Below are 21,264 nucleotides of genomic sequence, written 5' to 3' on the forward strand. Positions count from 1 at the left end.
TTGAAATTAAGTGTGTGATTAAAGAAAGGAAAAGGCATGTTTATTCCATGAAATTCCTGTGGTTGGTTCTTCTCGGCGAGTTTATTTATATTTGGTTCTATTGATGTTAATGATAGTCGAAGATCACCCCTTTTCACAATGTCAAGTCTATTGCAATTTTCTGATAACATTTGAGAAACACGACTAAATCCCACTTCAAAAAGATAAGATGTAGGAAAAGCAATAACGTAGAACTGCACTTTATCCCAGAGCAAAGGGTACTTTGTAGCAACATCATTTGTTTTCCACATATTATACTTTTCATCTTTAAATTTGGATGCATTATTTCATTACTTTGTATTTCGTTGAGGGGCTCTTGCAAAGATATGTCTATTTTGGCAACATTAACTTCGAAAGGAATTGAAACCCAAATCGGTATATCCATCCCGAGCAGGTCACCAACCCGAGTTTGCATATCTTCATGCATATTTTCCAAATATTCACCATATAATGCAAGATCTTCATCTTACAAATCGCTGTTAACACAGGCCAAATAAGGAAACTGTTCAAATGCCCGACGTCTGATATTATTCTTATACAGCTGTAGTTTCCTTAGAAAAGCAGCAATAGCACTTTTACTAGATATCAGATCAGAATTGTTTTCTTGGAGCTGTTTATTAAATGAATTAAATTTTTCAAATATATTTGATAAGTAAAACACATCACATTTATTTGCAAGCAGTTTTGCTCCAAGTTGTGTGTCAGCAAGAAAGGAAACAATAGAATTCCAAAGTGCAATGAAACGCTTAAGACAATTCCCTTTTGATAGCCATCTCACCTCTGTATGTATTATAAGCCACCCAAACTTTTCTCCATTTTGCTTACAGAATTCCCGATAAAGGTGGTCTCCAAGAGAATTTGAAATAATATGGTTAACTACTTTTATTACAACAGTAAGGGAGTCAGGCAGACATTCACTCATTTTCTTTGCAACTAAGTGTTGACGGTGTATCACACAGTGAACACAATATAAAGTGAACAGTAAATTACAGTAGAAAATGAATTTTCAAAAATAAAGGGCGTTCTGAGTTGGTTTTCTTCATGGACCCCCAAAATATCATTGTGGACCCCCAATTTGTTGTGTTTTGCCTGTGGACCCCCGGAAATATTACATGGACCTCTTGGGTCCATGTGGACCCCGGTTGAGAACCACTGCATTAAGGGATCAAAATGGAACCTGTTCTAAGAACAATTATTGGACTGTGAAAGGGCATAAGAAATGGCATCAAGTGATGTATTCACTTTCATCGTAGCTAAAGTGTGTTGTAAACTGCAAATTTAATTTCATTTGTGGATGCGCCCATTTCTTTTTTACTAGCTTATTGCATTACAAAGGTGATAAGTAAAAAGCACGAGGCCTGATGACCACATTTAATACAAGAGCAAGAACACTCCCGTTTACAGTATATTTACAATTAGTTTACATCAATACGTCCAAAAATGAAATACTTAAACACCTTGTGACGGCGCAGTGGAAGAGACCGATTCTTCGAAATTGAAAGTACTGTGGTTTAATCGCGCACCGCGCAAGGAAGTTTTCCTTGACTATTACTGTAATTTTTTTTCTTGTTTCGTATACTGGACATCTATCTATATGTAGATGTCCAACTTATATATAAAAATAAGTTGTATGCATGTTTGTTTTTTTGTATGTTTTTTTTTGTAAAAAGAGGGTTTGCATATGACGTCATTATCAGTATATAAGACTTTGTATATGACGTCATTATAAGATGACATTACAGACCGGGACACCGGGACACAAATGACGACCGGAACACAGGGAACATAAATGACGACCGGTACACTCATAGAGAAATTACAGACCGGGGCACAGGGACACAACTACAACGGGAACGCCGGGGGGGGGGGCACAGTGGGGGATATATAAATGACGACGGGGACACAGGGTATATTCGATTTGCAATCATCACAAACAAAGCTCAAGGGCAATCATTAGAAAAATGTGGTATAGGTATGAATACGGATTGTTTTTCCCATGGACAATTATATGTTGCATGTTCAAGAGTCGGTAAACCTGACAATCTATTACACAACTACAATGGCGCGAAACTAATACGGCGCGTAACGACCTACGCGTGTGGTGGGGGGGGGGGGCTTGGGAGGGCGCTAAGTGCCCCCACCAACTAGGTGTTGGTGTGGCGCGAAGCGTCACACCAACAGCTAGTATTTCATAATTGTAAGGATTACGCATTTTACAGTTACTCTATTCACTGATTCTTCTTTTTGTATTTGCAGTATTTGCTTCTCTTTTTGTATTTGGCTTTTGCCTGTAGAGGGCACAAATTAAGACCCTTAAGTTTAGGGGATGCCAAAACGTAAGAAGGACTAAGCTTCTTTCATTGGCTTTATGAGTTTATACATGTTTGCATAAATATGTGATTTGGTGAGAAGGCTTTCCAAATCCATTCTGAAACCTGGCTTGTGAGAAATAATTGTCATTTGCAGCTAATTCAGGAATGGTAATTATCACTTTTCTCAGTCTTTATTGTAAAATGTTATTTTCAATACAAATTTGCACAAAAAAAAAATCTAAAACTCCTCAGTAATGACGTCAGTTTTGCTGTGGTGTCATTTTTGAGGGGTTTCAGGCTATTCCTTAAAAATTCTTGCAAATTTATTTTCTTAATAATAATTGACAATTAAGATTAAGGAAAATAATAATCACCATTCCTGAATCCGTGGCAAATGGCGATTTGTTTTTCATTAGACACCTTTTTTCAACATGTTGTGAACTTTTGGCTACTATGAACTGTTTTACCTTTTGTGGACCCAATAAGGGATCAAAATGGAAATTATCCCAAGAAGAATTATTGAATTATAAAAGGACATAAGAAAAGGCATCAAGTGATGTATTCACTTTAATTGTAACTAAAGTATGTTGTAAACTGCAAATTTACCGTAATTTCTGGATACGCCCACTTCTTTTTTACCGGCTTATTGCACTACAAAGGTAATAAGTAAAAAACGGGAGGCCTGATGACCACATTTAATACAAGAGCAAGTACACTCCTGTTTACACTATATTTAAAATCAGTTTACATCAATATGTCCCATAATAAAATACTTGTCTACCTTGTGCTGACGCCGCGGAAGAGACGGAGTTTTCGAAATTGAAAGTTCTTTGGTTCAATCCTGTACAGCGCAAGGAAGCTTTCTTTGTATATTTTGTAAATAACTTTTTTTGTTTCGTATACTGGACATATTTCATAATTGTTAGGATTACCCATTTTAGTTACTTTATTCACTGATAAACTCTACTCCAGGTCATCTTTATTTCGCAGTGCAACCTTGGCACCGGACTTCTCTGACTCGCTGAATCAGAACTTAAATGGAATTCATATTTTTGTCATTAAAGAGTCGATTCATTTAATTCATATATTGTTACCGAAATTTCGTTTTTAGAGTTTTGGTTACTATTAGGCCAAGTCTCTCCTTAGTATTTGTTATCGTCAATAGTCCTATTCTAACCCAAGTGATTTTTAAGAACAAATTTCCTAGTGAAGCTTCTGTGCTAGGATCCTCTGATATGCTCAATTTGATCTTGTAATTCTAATCAAAACTAGCCTCCTTCTAGGAGGTGTTTCTTCTTTTTTACAACAAATTTTGCGCCCTCGATACTTTTTTCAGTAATTTGAAACTTGATGGATCTTATATAGATTGGACTAAACTTAAAAATGCTGATTCTTTTGATGTATTCTAATTTCAACATTGCTATCCATTTTTTTTTAGTGTTTTGGTTACTTTTAGCAAGAGTCGCTCCTTACTTGCAATACGCCACTATGAACTGTTCAATTGCGTGTTTTATGCTTAGCTTATTTATAAATAAGACCTGGTCAAACTGAACAAATTTTTTAGCGTATTCATTTTGAATGAACAGTTTTTCTCGAAGCAAGAACTCTATAAATCACTTTTAATAGTAAGGAAATTAAATACAAGATCCTTTCCAAGAGATGTATTAAATAACAGTTAGGTTATTTATTTGAAATTTTGTACCCCCTAAAATTTCTGCGCGGTGCAAGTGATCCCCCCTAACACTACCCCCACACCCAGGAGACATCTTAAGATTATAGTATTGTCAAAAATGCTGAGTTTGGTGCCCATCTGAGACTTCGCTAGGAGATAGCCGTCCCCCCCTCTAGCGAAGCCACTGCTGTGTCATTGATTTGCCGTGTCGAAATTAGGGAAGGTCCATTTTTAGCCTAAAATTGTTGTGTAGATTCTAAGTTTTGGCAGAGTATAGCCGAGATTGTGCTTGCCAAGTCTAGATTAGGTTTTTGCTGTGGATTGCTGAGATTGTGCTTGTCAAGGCTGGCTTTCGTCTCTACAGCTGACCTTGTTGTAGCTTTTGGGGGTTGAGTCTGAACATAAAATCTTTGTTACTTCAAGGCGGGCTGCAAGATCTATTGGAGATCTTGCAATTTTTTTCTTCAAAAAGCAGGACAAATTTTTACGGCAGAATAGACTACAAAAACAAAAAGTACCCCTCCCCTCAGAAATTTTTTTTGTCTTAGCTTCCTAGCCCCTCACCACTAGATATACTTTCAGTAAATTTGCTGTTTATAACATAATTTAGCTATGGTGAAAGTGAATATATCACTTGACGCCTTTTTCTTATGCTGTTTCTATAATAGCAATACTATAATCGATATAATCAATAAAATGATCGCAGGGAACAACCGCAGTCACTTTTTCACTTTTTGTCACATTTTTTTGGACGTGTCATATTTTGTCACTTTCACTGAACGTGTCTCTAAAGTCACGTTTTTTGTTCATTTTTTAAGCTATTTTTTCAGATATTATCTTAACTAATCCCCCCCTCCAGTCACGTTCGACATTCACGCTCCTAGAATAAGTAAGTTCACTCTTAATAAATAATCCTCCCAAAGCTGCTCATAGGCCTCCGTTCACTGAGCATCCACCACAATTGGCTGCTCAGAAGATGGACATGTTGGCCCAGATTCTTAAGTTAGGTTTCCACTATTTGCTTCTCTTTTTGTGTTTGGCTTTTGCCTGTAGAAGGTACAAATTAAGACCCATAAGTTTAGGGGACGTCAAAACGTAAGAAGGAATAGTTTTTTTTTCATTGGCTTTATGAGTTTATGCTTGTTTGCATAAATAAGTGATTCGGTGAGAAGGCTTTTCAAATTCATTCTAAAACCTGGCTTGTGGGAAATAATTGTCATTTGCAGCTGATTCAGGAATTGTAATTATCACTTTTCTCAGTCTTGATAGTAAAATGTTATTATGGATGCAAATTTGCAAAAAAAAAGGGCTAAAAACTTCTCAATAATGACGTCACTTTTTTGCTGTGGTTTCATTTTTGAGTTGTTTCAGGTTATTTCTTAAAAATTTCGTTAAAAATAATAAAATTCGTTAAAAATAATAAAATTCGTTAATTCGAAAAAATTCGTTAAAAATAAAAATTTATAGTTGCCTTTTTATGTAACCGAAAAATTGCATGACAACTAGGCCTCCTTCCCCATCCCTTATTTCTCAAAATCGTCTGATCAAAACTAAGAGAAAGCCATTTAGCCAAAAAAAAGGAATTAATATACAAATTTCATTTTAATAATTCATGTGTGGAGAGCCAAAATCAAACATGCATTAATTCAAAAACGTTCAGAAATTACATAAGAAAAACTAGTTTTTTTAACTGAAAGTAAGGAGCGACATTAAAACTTAAAACGAACAGAAATTACTCCGTATATGAAATGGGTTGTCCCCTCCGCAATTCCTCCGTCTTTACGCTAAAGTTTGACTCTTTGCCACAATTCTACTTTTTAAAACAATTAAAAACTTTAGCGTAAAGAGCGTGGGACTGCGGAGGGGACAACCCATTTCATATACGGAGTAATTTCTGTTCGTTTTAAGTTCTAATGTCGCTCCTTACTTTCAGTTAAAAAAACTAGTTTTTTTTTATTTAATTTCTGAACGTTTTTGAATTAATGCATGTTTGATTTTGGCTCTCCGCACATAAATTATTGAAATGAAATTAGTATATTAATTTTTTTTTTTTGGCTTAAGAATTAACTTACGTAACAAACTTTTATATTCTTATATTTTTATTATTTGTACGAGGGGGTTTGTACCCTCGTTAATACCTCGCTCTTTACACTAAATCGTAAGTTTTGTCCCAATTCTTTAAGAATGACCCCTGAATAAAAAAGGCCGTAGAATAAATAGTTGAAATCACTAAAAATATTTTTGCATAAAGAGCGAGGTATTTATCTCCTCCTAAATACCTCGCTCTTTATGCTAAAGTATTTTTAGAACCCCTCATATGCGTAATAATCTCTGTTCGTTTTAAATTTCAATGCTATTCCTTACTTTCATTTGAAAAAATGTTTTCATGTTTATTTTTTCATTGTTTTTTTATAGTAATGCTAGAAAATCCTGCGCCCTTTTCATTGAATTTTTCTTCCCCCATGACATATTCCTCAAAGGAAAGATCCTCCCACAAAGCCCTCTCCCATCAACCCCACCCCCCAAACCAAAAAATCCCCATGAAAACGTCTGTACACTTCCCAATAACCATTACTATATGTAAACATTGGTCAAAGTTTGTAACTTGCAGCCCCTCCCTCAGGGATTGTGGGGGAGTAAGTCATTCCCAAAGACATAGTTATTATGGTTTTCGACTATGCTGAACAAAATGGCTATCTTAAAATTTTAATCTGTTGACTTTTGGAAAAAATGAGCATGGGAGGGGGCCTATTTGCCCTCCAATTTTTTTGGTCACTTAAAAAGGACACTAGAACTTTTCATTTCCGTTAGAATAAGCCCTCTCGCGACATTCTAGGACCACTTGGTCGATAAGATGACCCCTGGAAAAAAAAAAAACAAATAAACACGCACCCGTGATTTGTCTTCTGGCAAGAAATACAAAATTCCACTTTTTTTTAGATAGGAGCTTGAAATTTTTGCTATAGAGTTCTCTGATATACCGAATGCGATAGTGTGATTTTCGTTAAGATTCTATGACTTTTAGGGGATGTTTCCCCCTTTTTTCCAAAATAGGACAAATTTTCTCAGGCTCATAACTTTTGATGACAAAGACTAAATTAATTGAAACTTGTATATTTAGAATCAGCGTAAAAATTCGATTCTTTTGATGTATCTTTTAGCATCAAAATTCAGTTTTTTAGAATTTCGTTTACTATTGAGCCGGGTCGCCCCTTACTACAGTTCCTTACCACGAACTGTTTGAAAAGAAAATAATTCGGTATTTCGGGGCTTCTGACATTATTACTCCTTTGCGGAAGTTAGGCTCAAAATTGAACAAGGATTATATTTTTTCTCTGGGCCCCTTCCACCTCTTAGTTCGTTTATTTTCCCGTTAGTTTTCACCTGTTTTCGCTTTATAGTTGTGTTATCTCTTAGCAGTTCTTTCGTTAGTTGAGTTATGGTTGTGGTCTATATGTTTTATCGCTCGTATAGTTGTGTTATTTTCAAATTATACTCCATAATAGAGAGGCTCCGAACACCCAGCATTGTATGTTAAGCTCTTAATTTGACGTTTTTTTCTAACGTGACCACATTCGTCCTGCACCCTTTTCATTGAGTTTTTTCCACCATGGCATATTTCTCCAAGGAAAGATCCTCCCACATAGCCCCCTCCCTCAACCCTACCCCCAAAACCAAAAAAAAAACCTGAAAACGTCTGTACACTTCCCAATAACCATTATTATATGTAAACACTGGTTGAAGTTTGTAACTTGCAACCCCTCCCCCAGGGACTGTGGGGGAGTAAGTCATCCCCAAAAACATAGTTATTATGATTTTCGACTATGCTAAACAAAATGGCTATCTCAAAATTTTGATCCGTTGACTTTGGGAAAAAAATTAGCGTGGGAGGGGGCCTAGATGCCCTCCAATTTTTTTGGTCACTTAAAAAGGGCACTAGAACTTTTCATTTCCGTTAGAATGAGCCCTCTTGCGACATTCTAGAACCGCTTGGTCGATACGATGACCCCTGGGAAAAAAAACAAAAAAAAAAAAACAAATAAACACGCACCCGTGATTTGTCTTCTGGCAAAAAATGCAAAATTCCACATTTTTGTAGATAGGAGCTTGAAACTTCTACAGTAGGGTTCTCTGATACGCTGAATCTGATGGTGTCATTTTCGTTAAGATCCTACGACTTTTAGGGGGTGTTTCCCCCTATTTTCCTAAATAAGGCAAATTTTCTCAGGCTCGTAACTTTTGATGGCTAAGACTAAACTTGATGAAACTTATATATTTAAAATCAGCATTAAAATGCGATTCTTTCGATGTAGCTATTGATATCAAAATTCAATTTTTTAGAGTTTTGGTTCCTATTGAGCCGGATCGCTCCTTACTACAGTTCGTTACCACGAACTGTTTGAAATGTTATTATGGATGCAAATTTGCAAAAAAAAAGGGCTAAAAACTTCTCAATAATGACGTCACTTTTTTGCTGTGGTTTGATTTTTGAGTTGTTTCAGGTTATTTCTTAAAAATTCCTGCAGATTTGTTTTCTTAAAAACAATTGACAATTAACATTAAGGAAAATAATAATCACCATTCCTGAATCCGTGGCAAATGGCGATTTTTTTTTCATTTGACACCTTTTTTCAACATGTTGTAAACTTTTGGCTACTATGAACTGTTTTACCTTTTGGGGATCCATTAAGGGATCAAAATAGAAATTATCCCAAGAAGAATTATTGAACAGTGAAAGGGCATAAGAAAAGGAATCAATTGATGTATTCATTTTCATCGTAGCTAAAGTATGTTGTAAACTGCAAATTTTCCTTAATTTCTGGATGCGGACACTTCTTTTTTACCAGCTTATTTCAGTACAAAGGTAATAAGTAAAAAACGCGAGGCCTGATGACCACATTTAATACAAGAACAAGAACACTCTTGTTTACACTATATTTACAATGAGTTTACACCAATATGTCTCAAAATAAAATATTTTCATACCTTGTGCTGGCGCAGTGAAAGAGACGGAGTCTTTGAAATTGAAATTTCTCCGGTTCAATCCTGAACCGCGCAAGGAACCTCTTGTTGTAAACTTCGTATATAATTTTTTTTTGTTTCGTATACTGGACATATTTCATAATTCTAATGAAAACTAGCCTCCTTTTGGGAGGTGTTTCTCCTTTTTTGTAAATTCAGCAAAATTTGTGCCCTCGATACTTTTTTCAGTAATTTGAAAAATAATTCATTATACACCTTTTTTCAACGTGTTGTAAACTTTTGGCAACTATGAACTGTATTACCTTTTGGGGGACCCATTAAGGGATCAAAATGGAATTTATCCCAAGAAGAATTATTGAACAGTGAAAGGGCATAAGAAAAGCCATCAATTGATGTATTCATTTTCATTGTAACTAAAGTATGTTGTAAACTACAAATTTACCTTAATTTCTGGATACGCCCACTTCTTTTTTACCAGGTTTTTCTTTTTCTCAAAGTGATTCGCAAATTTTTTCTCAAAGCGATTCGATCAAAACTATGAGAAATCCATATAAATATGAAATTTTTTTATAATTATTCATCTATGGAGAGCCAAAATCAAAACATGCATTAGTTCAAAAACGTTCAGAAATTAAATAAAAAAGACATGTTTTTAACTGAAAGTAAGGAGCGGCATTAAAACTTAAAACGAACAGAAATTACTTCGTATATGAAAGGGGCTGCTTCCTCATCAACGCCCCGCTCTTTACGCTGAAGTTTGACCCTTCCTCTTAACTCTACTTTTTAAAATAGTAAAAAGCTTTAGCTTTTTAGCTAAAGTGTCAAGGACAGTGAAAATAAAATCGCTTTCAGGTTACGCTATTTTATCAAATATGTCCAAAACTCAGAATCCAGAGCTGAATTTAGCTTTTTTGAAATTGGGAATTGCCTTGAAATTAGGAACTACAAAAAAGTAAGCAACGTCCCTCCTTCAATTTTTGATTCTTATCCCATAAATAGAAATGATGACAATATGTTACCAGTCAAGGCTCGTCGGAGGGCTAAATATATAAGCTTGTGTATTTTTATAATGTACTAGCTGTTGGGGTGGCGCTTCGCGCCACCCCAACACCTAGTTGGTGGGGGCGCTTCGCGCACCCCCCAAGCCCCCCCGCGCGCGTAAGTCGTTACGCGCCATATTAGTTACGCGCCATTGTAGTTGTGTCCCTATGTCCCACCTGTGAATATATATATATATATATATATATATATATATATATATATATATATATATATATATATATATATATATATATATATATATATATATATATGTTTTTAACTACGTAAAACTTGCGAATATACAACATTCTTTGCTGTCCCATTGTCTGTGCATATAAATAGATTGTCAGGTTTACCGACTCTTGAACATGCAACATATAATGGTCCATGGGAAAACAATCCGTATTCAGATCTATACCTCATGATTCTAATGATTGCCCTTGAGCTTTGTTGATGGTGATTGCTAATCGACCATTCCCTGAGTCGCCATCGTCATTTATATATCCCCCTGTGCACCCCGGCGTCCCCTTTGTAGTTATGTCCCTGTGTCCCGGTCGTCATTTATATTCCCTGTGTCCCGGTCGTCATTTGTGTCCCGGTGTTCCAGTCTGTGATTTCTCTTTGAGTGTCCCGGGCGTCATTTATATTCCTTGTGTCCCGGTGTCCCGGTCGTCATTTATATCCCCCTGTGCCCCCCGGCGTCCCCATTGTAGTTGTGTCCCTGTGTCCCGGTCGTCATTTATATTCCCTGTGTCCCGGTCGTCATTTGTATCCCGGTGTCCCGGTCTGTATATACATTCGTTTTTTAGTTTTGTTTTTCTCCTTTATTTTTTTCCTTTTTTCTTTTTTTTTCTTTTTTAGTTTATTTAGATTTTTAGATTTTTTAGTTTTTTTATTAGTTTTTAGTTTTTTTGTAGTTTTTACCATTTTTTAGTTTTTTTTAGTTTTTTTTTTTTTACTTATGTCCTGGTCGTCATTTATACTCCCTGTGTCCCGGTCGTCATTTGTGTCTCGGTGCTTTGTTGATTGCTAATTTATATTATATTTATCTTTATATTTTTTATATTTATTAATATTTTTTTAGTTTTCTTTTTCTCTTATTTTTCAGTTTTTTCCTTTTTTTTAGTTTTTTCTTTTTTAGTTTTTAGTTTTTTTTTTTGTTTTTTACCTTTTTTTTAGTTTTTTTAGTTTTTTTTAGTTTTTTAGCTTTTTTAGTTTTTTTATTAGTTTTTAGTTTTTTTTTAGTTTTTGCCTTTTTTTAGTTTTTTCAGTTTTTTTTAGTTTTTAGTTTTTTACCTTTTTTTTAGTTTTTTAGCTTTTTTAGTTTTTTTTCTTTTTAGTTTTTTTTGTAGTTTTTACCTTTTTTAGTTTTTTTCTTCTTTTGTATTAGTGTGAAATAATTCAGACGTCATATGCGGACAAACACGACGTCACTCGACAGACAGACAGACAGACATAACCCACAAACAACTTATTTTTATATATATTTATTCATATTTTTTTAGTTTCCTTTTTCTCTTTTATTTTTCAGTTTTTTCCTTTTTTTTAGTTTTTTTCTTTTTTAGTTTTTAGTTTTTTTTAGTTTTTTACCTTTTTTTAGTTTTTTTTAGTTTTTTTAGTTTTTTAGCTTTTTTAGTTTTTTTATTAGTTTTTATTTTTTTTGTAGTTTTTGCCTTTTTTTATTTTTTTCAGTTTTTTTTTAGTTATTAGATTTTTACCTTTTTTAGTTTTTTTTTCTTTTTAGTTTTTTTTGTAGTTTTTACCTTTTTTAGTTTTTTTCTTCTTTTGTATTAGTGTGAAATAATTCAGACGTCATATGCGGACAAACATGACGTCACCTGATCCACAGATCCACACACAGACAACTTATTTTTATATATATAGATAAGCTTGTTGCTACCTGAGAGTGAAATTATCCTTTTGTAAAACCCAATTTTGGAGATCCTCTACCATTGTTATTTCTTATTATTATTATTATCATACTGTTATCTATTTATATTATATTATTATTTGAATGATATTGGTTATTATTATTTTTGTCATTATTATTTCTGCTCTTTTGAATGGTTCATATGCCTCTTTAGGACCCCTTGTTGCCTAGTAACAGAAAACACAGTTATATTCTAATCAACACGTCAGCACTTTTCCTTACTGTCCCCCTTATGTGTTTTCTCTAGTATTGATGACCGAATAAGAAATTCAGCTGATACAGTTTTTTAAAATCAATAAATGAAATGGATTATGGGGTGTTCAGAAAGGAGCGATAAAAATCTTTAACTGTATTTTTCTCGGGATGAGTCAACAGTAGGACAATTTTGCTCTCATGTCCTGGTATGTTATCAGTTAGGACCCATTACAAAGATGCACAGGCGCACAGACTTTTCTCCTGAATATTTAATTACGAATGAAACTTGTCCCCATTAGTATGTATGCAAAACGGTGCAAGAAAACAAGTCTTATCTTCCCGTTGTTATATTTCCTTTTCTTTCTTTTTTTTGTAATTAGGAATTGCCTTCAATTTTCTTTTTGTAAGTACCAAGGACAGTGAATATCAATTCTGAATGTTTACCAATTAAATATCAATTTAGAATAATTACCAATTACCTAAATTACCAATTTAGAATATCAATTCTAAATGTGAATGGCTACACGACCATTTATACGAGGGATATTTTTTAAGTAAGGTCCGTTTGAACACAAGTACACAACAAAACATTATTTTCAAAAAGTAAATTTATTTTCAGAAATTACATACTTAACTCTTTTTTTTTGGCATAGTTGCCAAGTTTTTTAAAACACTTATCATTCCTCTCAACTAATTTTAAAGTAACCTCTTTATAAAATCTCGCTGCCCGCTCCGATAACCAAGAGTTCAAAGTCGTTTTTACGTCATCGTCATCATTGTAACGGTGGCCACCGAGGTGGCAAAAACAAAAGAAAAAAAAATTGGCATGCTGACAAAGGGAAGTATCCTTCTTCATGACAATACAAGACCTCACACTGCAGGTCAGGCCTGCAGTTTTTTTTTTGACAGTTTTGGCTGGGGAGCATTTTACCCCCCACCCCGAAGTCCTAATCTTCCACCGTCGCCATCCACAATCGTTGATTGAATTCATCCATTTCTCCACCTCAAGCAATACCTCAGTGGCAACCGTGGCAATAATGATGGCAACGCAAAAAGGCAGTGAATTCTGATAACGGCAGTTATCAGGGCAGGCAGCAATTTTTGATATTATATTATATTATTTTTATTATATTATATTATATTATAATTTTTTATAAAGAGGAATTAGTTGAGAGGTATGATAAGTGTGTGAACAAACTTGATAACTATAACGTTAAATATATTTAAGTATGTACTGTCTGAAAATAAATTGATTTTTTTAAATAACCTTTTGTCGTGTACTTTTCTTCAAACGGACCTTACTTGAAAGACACTCCTCGTATCTTAAAAAATTTGGAAAGATCGGGAATTAAATTTTCAATAAAGAGCTTCATATGCAGTTTTGCGATTTTTAATAGCAGCAGGTGCCCTATTTAAAAAAAAGTCAGGAGGGTGAAAATTCAGCGAAAAAGTAGCTAAAAACATATGACCCCAAAAAGATAAAGAAGACGTAGCTTTAAAGGTGTAGTTGTCTTCGAGAATTAAAAGAAGGTTAGTATTTGAAATTTTACGGACGAAAAGTGCTGTCAAATTTAAGTAATTAGTTCTGCTTCTATATTATCGTGGTTCAACGTGGCAACAATGACAAAAGGCTAGTACAGCCCTAAAAACTTCATAATTTGAAACAACTAAAAGAAAAATATGAGAAAATCGTAGTTTCCAGGAATGAATTGACCTAAGATGAGTCCAGGATGCAAGAAAATGTTTTTATTTTGATCAGGGCCGTATCCAGGATTTTTTTTTTTGGGGGGGGGGGGTTGTTTTACACAAGAACTTTTTTCGAGGGGAGCTTTTAAAAAACCTCAAAAAACGCATTGTCCATTCTTGTTACGTTTTTACAAGTCAGACAAACATTTATGGGGGAGGGCTCAAACCCCCTAACCCCCCTGAATACGGCCTTGGTTTTGATAACCTTGGTATTTGTTATATGATAATTTTCTGCCCATTATAAGCATGTTCATTTTCATTTCAGGTTCAGCGTCAGCTGAATGACGGCCAATCTCCATCAATTCTTTGCATAGAAGATCCACTTCAACCTGGTAATGATATAGGGAAAAGTTCATATGGCACGTTGTACGTCCGTGATGCTTTCCGTTATGCATATATTGTTTTGACCACAGCTGTAGGACCTGTTTCAACTCCTTTCTCAAACTCCAGTATCTACCAGAGGTAAGAAAAAGAGTTAAATACATTCTAAGGCCACTCTGGGCCTTATTAATGCCTGGGCCACACTGGGCCTTAATGCCTATATCGTTTTGACCACAGCTGTAGGACCTGTTTCAACTCTTTTCTCAAACTCTAGTGTCTACCAGAGGTAAGAAAAAGAGTTAAGTGCATTCTAAGGCCACACTGGGCCTTATTAATTACTTGGCCACATTGGGCCTTAATGCCTATATTATTTTAACCACATATGTAGGACCTGTTTCAACTCCTTTTTCAACCTCTAGTGTCTACCAGAGGTAAGGAAAAGACCTAAATCAAACAGTTCGTGGTAACGAACTGTAGTAAGGAGCGATCCGGCTCAATAGTAACCAAAACTCTAAAAAATGGAATTTTGATACCAATACCTACATCAAAAGAATCGCATTTTAATGCTGATTTTAAATATATAAGTTTCATCAAGTTTAGTCTTACCCATCAAAAGTTACGAGCCTGAGAAAATTTGCGTAATTTTAGAAAATAGGGGGAAACGCCCCCTAGAAGTCATAGAATCTTAACGAAAATCACACCATCAGATTCAGCGTATCAGAGAACCCTACTGTAGAAGTTTCAAGCTCCTATCTACAAAAATGTGGAATTTTGTATTTTTTGCCAGAAGGCAGATCACGGATGCGTGTTTATTTGTTTTTTTGTTTTTTTTTTTTGTTTTTTTTTTTCTTTTTCCCAGGGGTGATCGTATCGACCCAGTTGTCCTAGAATGTTGCAAGAGGGCTCATTCTAACGGAAATGAAAAGTTCTAGTGCCCTTTTTAAGTGACCAAAAAAATTGGAGGGCACCTAGGCCCCCTCCCACGCTAATTATTTTACCAAAGTCAACAGATCAAAATTCTGAGATAGCCATTTTATTCAGCGTAGTCGAAAAACCTTATAACTATGTCTTTAGGGACGAATTACTCCCCCACAGTCCCCATGGGAGGGGCAACAAGTTACAAACTTTGACCAATGCTTACATATAGTAATGGTTATTGGGAAGTGTACAGGCGTTTTCAGGAGGATTTTTTTGGTTGGGGGAGGGGTTGAGAAGAGGGGGATATGCTGGGGGAACTTTCCATCGATAATTTGTCATGGGGGATGAAAATCTCCATGAAGGGAGCGCAGGATTTACTAGCATTATTTAAAAACACAATGAAAAAATAAATATGAAAAAGTACTTTCAGCTGGAAGTAAGGAACAGCATTAAAACTTAAAACAAACAGAAATTATTACCCATTTGAGGGGCTCACCTCCTCCTAATACCTCGCTCTTTACGTTAAAGTATTTTTAGTAATTTCAACTATTTATTCTACGGCTTTTGTGATTCTGGGGTCATTCTTAATGAATTGGGACAAAATTTAAGCTTTAGTGTAAAGACCGAGGATCTGACAAGGGGGCGAACCCCCTCATATATGTAATAAAAATATGAGAATACAAAAGTTCTTTACGTAAGCTAATTTATAAGTTACGTAAATCTCTTACTAATAAAAATATTCGTAAAAAATTAAAAGTTCTAGTTGCCTTTTTAATTAACCAAAAAATCGGAGGGCAACTAGGCTTCCTCCCCCGCTCTTTTTTTCTCAAAATCATTCGATCAAAATTATGAGAAAGCCATTTAGCCAAAAAAAAAAAAATGCAAATTTCGTTTTAATTATTCCTCTGCGGAGAGCCAAAATCAAAACATGCATTGATTCAAAAACGTTCAGAAATTAAATAAAAAAAAACAAGTTTTTTTAACTGAAAGTAAGGAGCGACATTAAAACTTAAAACGGACAGAAATTACTTCGTATATGAAAGAGGCTGCTTCCTCATCAACGCCCCGCTCTTTACGCTAAAGTTTTTTACTGTTTTAAAAAGAAGAATTGATAGACAGAGTCAAACTTTAGCGTAAAGAGCGGGGCGTTGATGAGGAAGCAGCCTCTTTCATATACGAAGTAATTTCTGTCCGTTTTAAGTTTTAATGTCGCTCCTTACTTTCAGTTAAAAAAACTTGTTTTTTTTTATTTAATACAGTCTAAGGCCTAACTGGCTATACATGACCTATGAAATAAGGAAGAGAAAATATAATAAATGAAAAAAAAAACAATAAAGCAGAGAAAAACGAGGGTAGTGTCAGCCAGTGAAACAACATGAAGAGGAAATAAGCAAATATTTTGACAAGGACCTCCACCATGTTGTCCTCAATGCCAAAAAAAAAACAAAAAACAATGTAACCTTTTGAAGTAGACTTCACGAGAGACGAACCCTGTTTTTTTTTTTTTTTTTTTTTTTTTTTTTTTTTTTTTTTTTTTTTGCACTGAGGACGACTCGGCGGAGATCCTTGTCGAAATATTTCCTTATTTCCTCTTCATGATGTTCCACTGGCTGACACTACCCTCTATTCTCTCTTCTTTATTTATTTTTTCTTCTTTGTTTCATAGAAGAAGAAGAGTCGAAATAAAAATCAAAATTCCGCTGAAAATAGGTGCAAATCATAAATAATAAGTGAATATAGGTGGAAATAGGTGAAAATCATAAATAATAGGTGAAAATCATAAAAATTAGGTGAAAATAGGTGAAAATCATAAATAATAGGTGAATATAAATAGGTGAAAATCATAAAAATTAGGTGAAAATAGGTGAAAATCATAAATAATAGGTGAATATAGGTAAAAAAAAAGGCGAAAATCATAAATAAAAGGTGAATATAAATAGGTGAAAACCATAAAAATTTGGTGAAAATAGGTGAAAATCATAAATAATAGATGAATATAAGTGAAAATAGGTGAAAATCATAAATAACAGGTGAAAATAGGTAAAAATTATAAATAAAAGGTGAATATAGGTGGAAATAGGTGAAAATCATAAATAATAGGTGAAAATCATAAAAATTAGGTGAAAATCATAAATAATAGGTGAATATAGGTGAAAATCATAAATAATAGGTGAAAATAGGTGAAAATCATAAATAATAGATGAATATAAGTGAAAATAGGTGAAAATCATAAATAACAGGTGAAAATAGGTAAAAATTATAAATAAAAGGTGAATATAGGTGGAAATAGGTGAAAATCATAAATAATAGGTGAAAATCATAAAAATTAGGTGAAAATCATAAATAATAGGTGAATATAGGTGAAAATCATAAATAATAGGTGAATATAGGTGGAAATAGGTGAAAGTCATAAATAATAGGTGGAAATAGGTGAAAATTATGTGCAAGAGAACAATCAACGAAGCAGAGCTGCAATCTGAAGAAGATTTTCGCATAATTACTGCTGATGGTTGCCATAGAAAGCTTAACGTTGTATATCCATAATGCTTTCCATTATGCCTGTATCGTTGTGTCCACGTCTGTAGGACCTGTTTCAATCCCCTTCTCAAACTCTAGTATATACCAGAGGTAAGAGAAAGATTTGAAATACAATTCAAAATTGTGTTGAAAATAGGTGTAATATCGTGAGCAAGAAAACGCAAAAAAAAACACAAGGAAACACAAAAAATTGTGTTGGAAATAGGTGTAATATCGTGAGCAAGAAAACAAGAACACAGAAAACAAGAAAACCAACTAAGCAAAGCTGCCATCTGCTCTGCATTTGCACATAATTGCTGTAGGTGGCTGACATGTAGTTTCTATGGCCAAAAAAGTTCATATGTATTGTAGTTTGTCTTTAATGCTTCAGTTATACCTATACTGTCAACATTTATTGGGCCTGTTTCGACCCCTTTTTCAAACCCCAGTGTGTACAAGAGGTTAGAAAAATGTTGGAGAATAAATCGAGTTCTGTTGACAATAGTGATCATTATCAATATTGATAGTAATTAGGATGTCAGTTTCGATGCCAAGTAATCTGGGATTTTATTTAAGTGTTGTTGGTGGCCGAAGGGGGATAGATATTGTTTAAGTATTGTTGAAACAAAAGGGATTATTTATTTTCACAATTTGACAGTAGAGCAAAAATAAGGTATTTTACTGGGAATTGTTTTTGTTTCATGATATGAAGGAGAACATTTTTACGATAACAACCGTATTTATTCGAATACTAAAGCACCGAGGATATAAAATATGGCTATCGTAATTCAAAAGTCGTTGTTACTTAATATGAATTTCACAGGAGAGCGTAAAATGGTTCATAATTTGAATAATAAGTAAAAGGTGGAAATAAATATGTTTTTCTTTTTATTAACAGTCAACTATTAGCGAGTTTGTTAACTATTCATCCACCTACATGAATTTGGCAGTACTTTGATGGTAGAATTCTTTTTAGATTAATTAAATTAAACAAACAAAGTATTTTAACGGGAGGAAAAAAGCAACATTAAAACTTAAAAACAAAATTATAATTAGCTCATAATAATGTAACGTTAAAAAGAATAGAAATTACAATGATAGAAAAACCTAAAAAAATTATTCTAGGGGAAGGGGGCATAATTAAAACAAAGATTTTGGGCCCCGAAGCTTTTTTCCCCGAAAAAACTTATCATTTCCATTGTTAGCTTCTGGCCTTTCAGGGGGAAGGGGAGTATTCTGTGGGAAGCCTGAATTTTGTCTTTGTGCCAAGAAACTAATGTATTTTCATCCTTTAAGTATTTTCTTTCCTGCTATTGTTTTTCAATACAAAAACTATTTTATTTAATTTACTTTTTTGAATTATTCCATTTTGTCCTCGTTTTTGTCATTTTGTCCAAAATTATTCTGCTCATAATTTTTGTTTCTAGTTTGAACAATTTAGCTGTAAATTCACAAAGGATAAACAATTGGTCCCAGGTAGATTATCGTAAAGATAACCAAGTTTTTTTACGTTACCATTTTTTCGACTTTACTGTTACCAGGTTGGCTTCCAAAAAGGCTACCAAACTTATTAGTGACCTATTAACTTTTATTTTTAAAACGGGAAGTAACCCATCCCATCCCTTCATCCTGACCTTTCACCCTGACAGGGGGATCAAATCGTTTTCTTCGCAAAAATTATTGTTTTGATACATAATAGTTCAAATGAGTATATAATGTCATTCATAGGCAATACAATAAAGAAAAAATCTTGGGTATCTACCTCAGTTTCAGTTCAAGAAAGTGGGATCGAACCCTGTTTTAAAGTTCTATGTACAATATAAACTAACTAAAGACTTGATGTATGCCAAGGACAGTAAAAATAGGATTCGATAGGAAACCTAGTTATTCGATTTTTGGTTGAAAAAGACCTCCACATGCAGCCACGCCGTTTTTCTTCAACGTCAAAAAAAACGTGGGCGAAAAATCGGCAAAAAATAAACTAAAAACAGATAGCACGCAACAACTAAAGAAGGCATAGTTTCCGTTTGAAGTTGCAGTTGTCTTTGGAAATCAACAGACTATTACTGTTTAGTTGTATAGACAAACAACGTTTTCAAATTTAACCAATTAGTTTGGTTTATTAATTGTCCGTGGCTCAACGCGGCAACAGTGACGAAAATACGGTACTGCACTAAAAGCTTCAAAATTTTGAAGCAAGAAATAAAAACCTTAGAAAAACTGCGGTTTTCAGTTATAAATAGACCCAAGATGGTCTAAGGGGTAAAAGTGTTTTTATCGAATTTTATTGCTCTTCTTTGATGTAGGAACTCACTTCAAATTGCGCCCCTTTCTCCTTTATTAACCTCCTGATCAAGTGCTCCCAGTTGGGGTGAAGTAGACAGTAAAGAATGATTTGGTCTCTTTGGGCCTTGTCTTCTTTTGACTACTTTGTATTGAAGGAATGATTATAAAAACTGAAGAGAATGCTCAATCGATTCAAAATTAAAAGTTCTAGTGCCCTTTTTATTCAAATATTCAAATTTTCAAGAGTCACAAGGTATTAGATTAAAGGAAGATACAATTTTTCTAAAAAAAAACCACAACAACAGGTTTTTGGTACCTGGGTACTTTAAACCAAAGTTATCATCCGGTGAAAAAAATCGCTGGATTTTAGTGATTTTTTGGTTGATCTAGGGATTTTCTTCAGTGATCTAGTGATTTATGTGCTGATTTAATGATTTTTGTTTTTGGCAACAGGAATGCCAAACGTACTTTAAACATAGTCAAGATTTCAGGGAAACGAAAATTCTAAGATAACCAATTGATTTTGTTTAGTCTAAAACCTTTGCCAGGGTTTAGAACCCCATATCTAAAAAAGAGCTGCACAGTATCCAGGTCAAACTGCAGTATTATGTGAATGCTGCATTAGCAGATAGAAGACGATTAAAAGAAACCATACCATCCTGTCCTGAACAGCGATTGGGCTTAGCTTCAATGGCAATGGCAATTGAGCATGTTAGAGAACCCTTTTGTGGAGGTTATAAGTTCCTATCTACAAAAAAAAGAGAATGTTGTTTTTTTCCCTATAAAAAAAAATAATGGCTGCGTTTTTATTTGTTATTTTTTATGGAGTAATCTTAATAGTAATATCGTTCAAATCAGTCGGTGAAAATGATCATACAGTCATTAAAATCCTTTGCCCCCCCCCCACTAACGTTTTGGCTAGTGACGTCTCTGATCAGTAACAGACCAAATCTGCGGGAAATAATTACTCGTACTTCTTAGTCCCAGTCTGTTACCTCTATGCAAAACATTTTTGTTTTTTTTGTTTTTGTTTTGTATTTTTGTTTTTTTTTGTTTTGTATTTTGTTTTTCGATTCTCTATTGCAATCCCAAGTAGAAAAAAAGAATGGTAAAGTCAGCTGAAATCACGAACAGAAATGGCTAGAAACAATAGATGGCAGCACTTTCGGACCCGTGGGAAAATCGCACTTTTTTGTTTCTGTAAATTTTTCTATTTATCACTCAAAGAAGATATATTGGCTGTGGGGCCGGGGAACTACCGCATATATTTAACACTTATAGATTTTAGTCCATCTTCAATTTGA

General features: G+C 34.2%; 1 protein-coding gene across 3 annotated transcripts in view; it reads left to right on the top strand.

Moving 5' to 3' along the window:
- Positions 1 to 21,264, top strand: part of LOC136040789 (terminal nucleotidyltransferase 4B-like) — a 168,473-nt gene that overhangs the window by 51,785 nt on the left and 95,424 nt on the right. For all 3 annotated transcript variants that reach the window (XR_010620884.1, XM_065725118.1, XM_065725119.1), the window contains exon 7: positions 14,184 to 14,380. Coding sequence is in view for 2 of the 3 variants with exons in the window: in XM_065725118.1 (XP_065581190.1) it covers positions 14,184 to 14,380 (197 nt within the window). In the remaining variant the exon portion in view is untranslated. The remainder of the gene's footprint in view (positions 1 to 14,183; positions 14,381 to 21,264) is intronic.

The sequence above is a fragment of the Artemia franciscana genome, chromosome 21 (assembly GCF_032884065.1).
Source record: "Artemia franciscana chromosome 21, ASM3288406v1, whole genome shotgun sequence".
In the NCBI taxonomy this organism is placed as follows: Eukaryota; Metazoa; Arthropoda; class Branchiopoda; order Anostraca; family Artemiidae; genus Artemia; species Artemia franciscana.